This window comes from Alligator sinensis, unplaced genomic scaffold (genome assembly GCF_000455745.1).
Source record: "Alligator sinensis unplaced genomic scaffold, ASM45574v1 scaffold327_1, whole genome shotgun sequence".
NCBI lineage: Eukaryota > Metazoa > Chordata > Crocodylia > Alligatoridae > Alligator > Alligator sinensis.
The window spans coordinates 352,036-362,404 of NW_005842379.1; the positions used below are offsets into that span (position 1 = coordinate 352,036).

Genomic DNA, 10,369 nt, shown 5'->3' on the forward strand with positions numbered 1-10,369 from the left:
GCTTTGGTTTGGTGCATGACACAGGAACTGAAAGCACTGTTGTGTGCACAGAACATTTTTTTTGCTTCCCTTTAAGGAACAGGGCACAGGATGCTGCCTTGTTATCCTTTTGCAGTGGGTAAGGAAGGAGGCGGCACAGTACAGGGTTTTAAGAAAGTACAGGGTTTTAAGAATGTGGGAAGAGTTAAATGGGCAACATTCTTGTTTGGTGGTTTGAACAAGACAGAGTCAAGATTCAGAAGTTCTTTCCATGCTGAGTCTGCGTTCTTGGGATAGAAGCTGCCTTCTTCCATCTTTAGGCTTTAAATTTCTGTTATTAATAAAAAAGGTGGGGCGGAAAGGTAACATCTCCTCAACAGGGGATTATGGGGATTACTGAGAGGTCCAGTGGAAATAGTGTTATGATAAGCCCATGGACTCTCATGGGATGCAATGCCCTGTTCACCTGGGTTTAATGCTGTTCCCTTTGAGTTAGATGTTTGCACTCCTTTCACTTCTCATTGCCTCAGAGTGGAACTTTGCTGCTGCTCTGAGGTGCTCCTGAGGTTTTCTTCCATTTCCTTCCCTCCTCTTAGCACAAGAATTTGGAGCTGGCCAAAAAGATGTCTCAGGAGGGGCCTCCCAGGTCTCTAGTACGGTCCATGTCTTGTCCATGTTGCTGAGACTCCGCCAATGCTGCTGCCATCTTTCCCTGCTAAAAATGGTAACAGTATGATCTTGTATGGTGATTAACGCAGTAGGTAGAATTAGGGGTTGGGGAAACCACCAGATTCAGCCAGCATCCCTTTGTGCTGTCATCTTGTCAGATCTAGCTAAGGAGTGTTCAGGTGGGTTGTAATGGAAACAACTTCTGAATGAAGGGATTTAAAATGGCACAGCAGCCCTTTTGCAGCATCTGGCTGTCAATCATCCTTACTGTCGTCTGTTTGCTTTAATTACTACATCTGCAGGCTCTGGATCAAGCTAACTTGAACAGTGATGGCATCTCCCTTTCCCTCGAAGAGCAACTCAGCGCTTTGACTTTGTCTGAACTCCAAAGCCCTGACTCCAAATCTACAGTCTACCTCAATGGCACAGCTTTCAGTGTGGATCTTTTTGAAGTCACGAGACAGAGCACCAAGGTATTATGGCTGTGATTCTGTCATCCTTTTGGATGTCCTAGATTTCAGCATTCTTACAGGTTTATTTTACATGTTAATACATTTCAGTAGCTTAACACTTGCAGTTGCCTACACAAGTAGGCAGTTGGATTGTGAAGGTTCAGATAAACTGCTTAGCATATACTAGGGGTGCTGCACTCCTCTGACTGCACAGGTGGTAATTATAACAGGGGTCTTGCAATAAAACCAACAGGATTTACTGTGCCAATACATTGTCAAGGCAGGTCCCAAACACTAGGTCTTCAGAGCAGGACAGAACTTCTCAATAGAGGAAGGGAGTTTGTTAAAATCATAACCGAGTGGGAGAAAGGAAATGGTTGTAGCCTGATCCAATACAGAAAGTTCAACTCTTTAAGTCTGGACTCACCGTCTCCTCTTCTAGCAAATAGTAATAAAGCACAGACTGGCATATAACAGCACAAGTGGGATGATTTCTTTCCTTGCAGATATCTCATCTCCTGGCTGAACTGAAGGCCATCCAAAGTCATTTAGAATCCCAGAAAAGGTAAATATGTCAGCTTCTCTTTCTTGGGGAGGAGGGATGTGTTTTGAAATGGAGAAGAGAGAGGGAACTTGTTTAGGATAAACATATAAGAAAATTCCTGGTCTAGTAAAATCCTCACCATATCATAGCACTTCATGTGCTTTGTGAAATGGTGGCTTAAGCCAGGAAGCCTGAAATTCTGTTGGGCATAAAGATAATGCTGTGTTATGGAGGAGGGCAGCATCTCTTTGAAATAAAGTAAAGTGCCAAAGAATGTACCTTGGTAGGAAAACAAGATATTGGTTCAGTCTAATCCCTAAAGGGTGCATAGAAATTGTTTTAAAAAACCCAAGTGTTTTTGGCTTTTGATTAGGTTATTATTGAAGGGGAATATCATTACATACTTAATCTGGAAGCTGGGAACTGTTGGGGTTTTGGGGTTGGGTTTTTGGTTTGTTTCTTTTTTGGTTTTTGGACAGTTTAAATGCAAAATGCTTTGTAGTAGGGTGACCATAATTATTGTTGGGCTGGAGGTGTAGTGTAGGCTCTGAGTCGGGGCTCTAGCCCCATCCCAGCACCTGCAGCCACGTCCTGGCTATACATCTGTGGACCAGGTGGGTGCAGCTAGCCCTGGCCTCACGACCTCCTCCCAGGTTAGGGTAGGGCACGGCCAGGCTCTCCACTTGGAGGCTCCAATGCAGCTGGCCCAAGGGTGTACAGCACAGCTGTGGCTGCAGGTGCCAGGATGGAGCTGTGAGTCAACATGGGACAAACGGAGCCCACGCCCTGGTCCCAACCTGCAGCCCCAGCTCTGATGAGAAGCACACTGCACTCCCTAATGCATCCCCACAGCTGTTCTGGCCCTGCCACATGTGCACACATGCACACGCACCCTGTGGCTCCCAAATTCCCACCAATCTGGGACTTTTCCTTAAATTGTCTCCAATGGCCGGGACACTAAGGCAGCCTATAGAATCTGGGACTGTCCCAGCCAATCCAGGACATATGGTCACCCTGTTTGTAGGAGAAGGAAATTGGTTCAAAAGATGATGCCCACATACTTTCTGTATTTGCAGATACACTGAAGGTAACTTCAGGCAAAACTCAAGCCTCTAATAGGTCTGAAATCTCATTTGATTGACAGTAATTTGTTCTGTCGGTCCAGGCTCAAGTACCCTGTTTCTAGCTTGGGTGAGGCTTACTCGTAGGCATTAGGCTCTGGAGTGATCTTCCAGAGATTAGACAATCCCAGAGTCAGAGTATCTTTAGAATGCTCTTTGCAAAACCTTCCTTATAAAAGCAACAACACGGATACCCTTCCTAGCTCCCAACCAAACCAGCCACAATGCAGCAAGAAATGAAATTCCTTCCCCAAGCAGAGTGTTGGTCCCAAAGAGGACAGAGATCCAAAGACTGGGCACTTTAGCTGTTGGTGTGAATTTATGTGGAAGGTGCTTGGACACTGAACTGAATAAAATAAAATAAATAGCAGTGAGGTTCTTTGACTTTATCTACCCTGAGTGGGTCAGTCGCACTAGCTTTGTTTAACAGATCCTAGCAGCAGACCTCCAAGGTGGGTCACAACACTTCTGTGTTAGTAAAAGACTTATACAGTGCAGTTTTGTGTTTTTACCCTGTGGGAAGGGAGGAGGAGTCTTGTACCCTCAGCTTTTAAAGGTTGTAACCCTACAATAAGAGAAGGGGTACAAAATTATCTAGTGCTTGTTTTGGACTCCTGGTTGTCTCTTTCAGTGTCATTGTGTCTCAGTGGACTAGCATGTTGAAAGTTGTGGCCATCCATCTTGAGCGTCTGGGGTTGAAGTACGTGACAATAGATGGTTCTGTAAATCCTAAAGAGAGGATGGATGTAGTGGAAGAGTTCAATACGAATCCCAAAGGGCCTCAGGTATGAAATGGAAATAGGCAATTTCTTCTCAACGCAGCTGGTAATAGCCAAGCTAGTTGACCCTCCTTGTGGCTGGATATCCAAGGCCAAAGTACACTTGGGGCATCAATATGGAGGTTAATGGTGGGTGGGTGCAACTGTAAAAGGTAGAGTTCCATTACAGTAAATGGAAACCGTTCAAATCTGGACTCTGTTCAGTGTAATGCTTCTGTTAATCCTCCATCTAAGGTTGCCTGTTGCCAAGCAGGAATTGTTCCCAGCTCATCTCATGCTTCTGCAGGTTAAGTATGTTTACGCACACACAACATGGGGAGTTCTGGAGCCCTGCAATCTGTTCTTAAAATGAACTTTACTGTATTAGAATTCACCTCTCACCCCAAATCTCAGGACAGGCATGTGAAGTCAGTGGGAGATGGGAATTCATACTTCCTTTTTTTTTTTAAATGAGTTGACTGGTCAGTGACCCCTTCAGGTAGCCCACAATTTGGGTCAAAAAGAAAAAAAAAATACTATCTACTGTAATGGCCATTTTGGAGCTAACAGCAGGCTACCACTTTTATCTATGACAAGGTCTGAAATCCCAGTGGAACTCTCCAGGCACCTGGGGAGTCTTGAGTACAGATTGAGGACATTCTCCTAGAACAGTTTTTATCTGAATGTTTTGTAGTAGTTACTGTAATTCAGACAGGACTCTTGACTTTTCTGGAGAGTAGGTCCATCTGGAAGGGACAAGTCCCAGAGTTAATCTAATGACATTAACTAGTTTTACTCCCTGGATGTCTTGGAAGAACTGCAGGCTGATAACCTCAGGGTGAAAGATACTAGACTTATTGCTGATAGAGATGTTTGTTTCTTTAAAGGAAAGCAAAGTGCCAGCTTCCTTCAAAGAGAAAACTGTTAGTCCCATGCTCAAGAAATCACCTCTTGATGTAGACAGTCCACCACCTGTTGTCCGTGACTTCAGTGAAAGGAGTTACAGGAGTTATGACATCCCCTCTCTCATGGATCCTTGTTATCAAAAAAAAAAAAATAAAAATCTCATAATAAGTGTGAACTGGTCTCCTCAGCAGAGAGGCCAATGATTGAATGGCCCAGAGAGAAATAACTTTCTTCACCTGCAAGGGGAGGTCTATACAGGGCTGTTACTGCATCAGGCAGTATTTTGGACACACTGTGCATGCGCCCCTGGTGTCATACCTCCTGGACTGGAAGTCATGTAGCTGCATTAGAAGGCTACATTCTGAGCTCTGCTGAGAGGCAGAGCCTAACTACTCGTGCTGTGCTGTACAAAGGTGGCTGAACTTGCTACTGCTGATTTCAGGAGGTAGTATATGCAGAATGATTGTGGCATGAGTACAGCACTACCTGGCACTATACCTGGGCTTTTTCCAGTCAAGGGAAACTTGTTGGGATGATGCTTGGGGAAGGCCTGGCCTACTGGGAGGCAGCCTATGCCATAGTGTTTTGCATACAGCTCCAATCTCCAGGGTTACTAAACCAACCAATAACTTGCCGATAGATTCATAGATGTTAGGGTCGGAAGGGACCTCAATAGATCATCGAGTCCGACCCCCTGCATAGGCAGGAAAGAGGGCTGGGTCTAGATGACCCCAGCCAGGTACTACATGTACATAGGCAAGGCATCTTGATCTTTTGCCTGAACCAAAATCCAGAATAGACAGGCTATGATTTTTCTGGGGGTGGGTTCCTGAAAGTAACCTGTCTGTCTTTTTGTTGGTCTCTGAAGGTGATGTTGCTCTCACTCATAGCTGGAGGCATTGGCCTTAACTTAACTGGGGGGAACCACCTTTTTCTCCTTGATATACACTGGTAAGGACAAATTGCTTTTTGAGGGTTCAGAGATAGGCTATGCTAGGGGCAGATCCAGGATTTGGCAAAGGCAGGATGCAGGAGCAGCAGCCTGTGCTACAGAGGTACTCCTGCTCCTAGCCTCTTCCCTACCCCTACCACACAGTGCAGGAAGAACATGGGAGTCTCTGGAAACTTTTCAAAGACTACCCCCTGCCCACAAAGCAGCTAAGAATCTTCCTCCCCTTCCCCCTGCTCACCACTGATGCTTTCCCAATTATCCTAGGGCGGAAGAAGCTTCAGAGCCCAGCTCCCACTTAGCCCAACTGGAGCAGGCAGAAGCAGCTCTGAAATTTCCTCCACCCTATGGCAGGCAGGGAAGGGGGAGAACGTGCCTCTGAGCACTAAGGGAAAGGGAGAAGGGTTTCTTACTTGATCACATTTTACCCTCTTTCACAATACAAAATTGAAAGGGCAGTCCATGAAATTGTTTTATAGCAAATTTTAAATCGATCAAAATCCTTTAAAAATAATAGTATATAATTAACCTGTGGAACTTGCTGCCACTAGGCACTAAGACCCAACTTCTTTAAGATTCAAAACCGTTAGACATTTATATGCTTAATTAAAGCAACTGTTATGTTGATAGAAATTAAAAAACAAACCCTCTCATACTTCAGGATATAAACCAACTACTCAGTAGTAGAGGTTATGAAGACATTTCGGTCATCATAGGCAGATTATGCCTTCATTTCCCAACAGAGCTGATCAAACATGGGGAAACCTTTTTTTTTTTTTTTTCCTCCCCATGAACATACTCTTGGGGGTAAAAAAAAAAAAAAATCATTTTTTTTTCCATATACTCTATCTAGTCCAGTCTTTTTGGCCATATTGTATGTGTGCATGGGTGCATTATATATATATACAGGGGTTTGGGTTGTAGCCGTGTTGGTCTAAGGACATAGGCAGACAAGGTTCCTTGGGTGAATTTGCTATCTTTTATTAGACCAACCCAAATGGTTGGAGAATAGATATAAATGCAAATGTGCACATGCACAATATGGCCAAAAAGACTGGACTAGATAGATTATTGGTCTGAACCCACAGAGTAGTTCTGTAGTGTGAGAAGCAACAGTGAGTATAATGGCACGGCATGAAGAGCATCTGGCTTGGATCCCCAGTCTTATGCCCATAAAGTAAAAGAGCTAGAAGGAGGTTGGGTTTCTTGCACAGAAGAAGTGAGCTGCACAGTGGGGAAGGGAGGATGAACAAGCCAGGCATGAGGGTGCTTGGTAACTCTGTTAGTCGTAATGATTGTGAAGTTCTCAAGCTGAGCCCTGTTCTCACCTTGCAGGAATCCTGCCCTTGAAGATCAAGCCTGCGACCGCATTTACCGTGTGGGGCAGCAGAAGGATGTGGTAATACACAGGTCAGCAGCAACAGCCCTTCTTCCTGGTTAGCAATGAATAAGGCAGGTGCCTCTCATGTGAAATCAGGCTTTGGTTGGGGGTGCTTTGTGGGTTTGTTTCCTCACTTCAGGGCTATTCGCATGGGAGCAAGGAAGGGGCAGAAGGCAATCCTATGAAGGCTTTTCTGGAATTGGAATTGGTCCATGGCTTTTCTTGATCACTGCTGAATTCTTTCAGTGGGCCAGAAATCATTCTTAATGGCTTGGTTGGCCTTTCTCTGCTGTTGAGTATAACTCAGTCACCAAACCATTTTTCTTCATCAGTCCCTCAGGAGACATGCATTGTAAAGGCAAGAAAATAGTTGTTCTTTTAATGAGCTGCAAAGCCCTGTTCTCAGTGTAGCTCCTTGAGTTTGAATGCTCTTAATCTCTATCAGAGCTCTGGGTTGCAGAGTCCAGCTCCTATAACAACGTAAACTTCATATTGAAAACTTAATATGTTAAGCAGTCACAGCTGCAAGGTAAGCCTCCTGCCCTTAGATGGAAAATGCTGCTGAAATAATTTGTTCCCTTTTCTGAAAATGAGAGGAGTCACTAGAGAATTGAAGGGGCTGAACACTTGATGAAGGGCTGTCTTTTCCTCTAGGAAAAGAGATGATGGTACTTTTGGTTTTAGGTTTGTCTGTGAAGGAACAGTAGAAGAAAAGATCTCAGAGCTCCAGACCAAGAAGAAAAATCTAGCTCAGCAGGTGCTGTCAGGCACAGGAGACTCCTTCACCAAGCTAACTCTGGCAGACCTCAAAATTATCTTTGGCATCTAACTACTACTGCTTGAGAGTAACCCAAGGTTTGAAGTGCACTGGGGTAGGATTTTGGCTAAGAACCTCTGTTTAGTGGCTAGTTCTTACTGGAGACAATGAGTAGAATTCTTTAAACTCTCTTCTTTTTGCAGATTTTTTTGTACTGAAGCTGGATACTGTATACAGTAAAGGCTAATAAAACAACAGTTTTAAAACTATATTTATTTAGATAAGTTTTTTTTTCCATTTTGGGGAAGAAGAGAAGAAAAGGGGAGCAAAGAGAAAGACCAAAGTTGTTAGAAAAGAACAGGAGATTAGATAACAGGATGGGATGAATGGGAAAGAGAAAAACACATGGGGTTATTCAGAGAGGAAAATGATAGAAATGATTGGAATGGATCAAAAATGGAAAGGGAGAAAAGAATAAGAAACAGAAAAATAAGTAAAAGACCATATTTGGGTGAAGATTTGTATTTATTTTCCCTTGTGTTTCTCTGACAGATGTTTTATGTCCAAGTGAGAGGGTGATTCCCACCCAATTCAAAATACAATCCATGCATGTGAGATGTGATAGGAATTTCCCTCTTTTCCCCCCTGGTGTCAGTTATATTCATTAAAATTATAATGAAACAGAATCCATTGCAGACCACGTCCCTAAGATCCTGTGCTGACAGGTTTTTCCCCCATCGCTGTACAAGTTATACCTTGCATCCTTTCTAGAGAGCCGCTCACTTAATGGAAGTTGGGTTAAGAAGCCACTCGAAAAAGTAGGTGTGCACTGCTGTTTCAGTATTCTTCCACTTGGATCATCAGTTGGTGTTTGAGGGTATATTTTAGGGAGGTGCTCCCAACCTGTGTTACCTCTCCTGCTGTTCCTCCAACCAATTCCAGAGCCACACGCACAGTACCTTCTGGCATTTCCCATCTACTGCACAGCTGCCCAGAGACCCAACTTCTAGCACTCCATTTCTCTGATGGGTTCCCTTTCACATTGCAGAATTCCAGGGCGGGGAAATAGGCGCATCTCATCTCTACTTTTGCTGGAGAGCACCTGGATTTGCTTTCCTGTTCATGGGCAACTGGCATGTACTGAAGTGGCAAGGATGATAACCACTATCACATGACATGGTAATTATCTTGTAACTAATAGCTACTGTTACAATCAGAACATTGTGCTGGAATGACATCTTGTTGAGTAAGCGTTTGTTTCCTTTGTTTGAAGCTGCACCAGGGCTGGAGTAACGTAGCCAGCTTGGGGTCAGGTTCCCCTCCAGGCCCCTGGAAGGATAGCCCCAGAGTCTTGGGGCCTATGAAAGACTAAAGCAGGGATGGGCAAAATATGGCCTGTGGGCCAGATCCAACTCATGGAGGGATTTTGTCCGGCCTATGGCAGGTGCCTTGGTCCCTCCTGGCTCGGGCCCCATCCGGCTTGTGGTGCATCCCAGTGCCCCCAGGCACGCAGCAGGGCTGGGGAAGCTCTGTAGCTTACTTCCTGGCAGCCCCGGTGCCAGCCCTATGGAGATTGGCCAGGACCTGTACAGGCAGGGCCCAAGTGCCAGGCTGAGTGCACAGCCCCAGCTCTGGACCTGGCCCCAGCCCACCTGGCATGGGGGGGGTCAGGGTCCATGCAATGCCTGCTCCAGACCTGCCCACCCCCGCCCCAATGAGTGGTGGTGGCTGGGCAGAAGCTGCTGCTGGGTGCAGGAAAAATGTAGGACCTGGAGGTGGGCACAGCCACCTCTCCCTCTCTGCCGTTGGGTCTTAACTGCTGGGGCCCACACCAGGGCCCTCTTCCTCACTGCCACCAGTGCTGCCTCCAGGCTTCCCTGCACCTAGCAGAGCAATGGTGGAGAAGAGCCACAGGGCAGACCCATTGTGGGCTCCAGGTGGCTGCAGCAAAAAACGGTGGTGAGGGGGAGGCAGCTGTGCCCTCCCCCAGGTCCCACTTTTTTCCTGCACCCAGCAGCAGCTTCTGTTCAGCCACTGCCACTGTTCATTGTGGCCAGGGCAGGCGGGTCTAAAGCAAATGCTGCAGGGAATCTGACCCCTGGGGCTGTGCGCTCAGCCTGAGGCTGGGCAGAAGCTGCTGCTGGGCCCTGGGGAAAAAGTGGGACCTGGCTGTGGCTGCCTCCCCCTCATCATTGCCAGACCTCACTGCAGCTGCTTGGAGCCCTCATCAGGGCTGCCCTGCAGCTCCTTCCTGCCAGGCACAGGGGTCCAAGGCAGCCTGGAGGCAGTGTTGGCAGTGGTGGGGAGAGCCCATGTTCAGGTTCCAGGCAGCCATAGTGAGAAGGCAGCGGTGAGGGGAAGGTAGCCATGGTCGTTGCCAGGTCCCACTTTTTTCCAGTGCCCAGCAGCAGCTTCTGCCTGGCCACCATCACCAAAACCAGGCAGCAACTCCTGTCCCTCCTCGGCATAGAAGGGCAGCCCTGCTGAAGCTGCTGTGTGCCCATGTCAGCTCCCTGTCCACCCACAGCGCCATCTCACATACAGGGGTTTGGGGAGCTGTTGCATGGAAGGTGGTGTGGGGGTTTCTGACTCAGCCCACTACATCTTCCTAAAACTCCCTATGTGGCCTGTGGGCCCAAATAATTGCCCACCCCTGGACTAAAGGATCACCTTTCCTGCCTCTGTTTAACATGAAGTTCACAAACAGCTTCAGTGCTACGTAGCATCCTGCTGCAGTTACTTAATATGAGGGGTCAGTTACAGGTATTGGTATCCACACACTGTATATGTATTTGCATTGCCTCCATGATGAAAGGGCACAGACCTAGACCTAGGCTTGGAGAGCAAGTGGGA

At 46.4% G+C, this 10,369-nt stretch overlaps 1 protein-coding gene across 6 annotated transcripts in view; it reads left to right on the forward strand.

Moving 5' to 3' along the window:
* Nucleotides 1-7,785, forward strand: part of TTF2 (transcription termination factor 2) — a 33,131-nt gene extending 25,346 nt beyond the window's left edge. The window contains exons 17-23 of one of the 6 annotated variants that reach the window (XM_006029440.1): nt 576-703; nt 951-1,121; nt 1,607-1,665; nt 3,397-3,550; nt 5,298-5,380; nt 6,714-6,788; nt 7,444-7,785. In XM_006029440.1, coding sequence (XP_006029502.1) covers nt 576-703; nt 951-1,121; nt 1,607-1,665; nt 3,397-3,550; nt 5,298-5,380; nt 6,714-6,788; nt 7,444-7,588 — 815 coding nt within the window. In that variant the 3' untranslated portion in view covers nt 7,589-7,785. Of the gene's footprint in view, nt 1-575; nt 704-950; nt 1,122-1,606; nt 1,666-3,396; nt 3,551-5,297; nt 5,381-6,713; nt 6,831-7,443 lie in introns of those variants that run through there. The other 5 variants (XM_025210898.1, XR_324527.3, XM_006029441.1 and 2 more) reach the window with 5 other exon arrangements.
* Nucleotides 7,786-10,369: the final 2,584 nt, after the last annotated feature.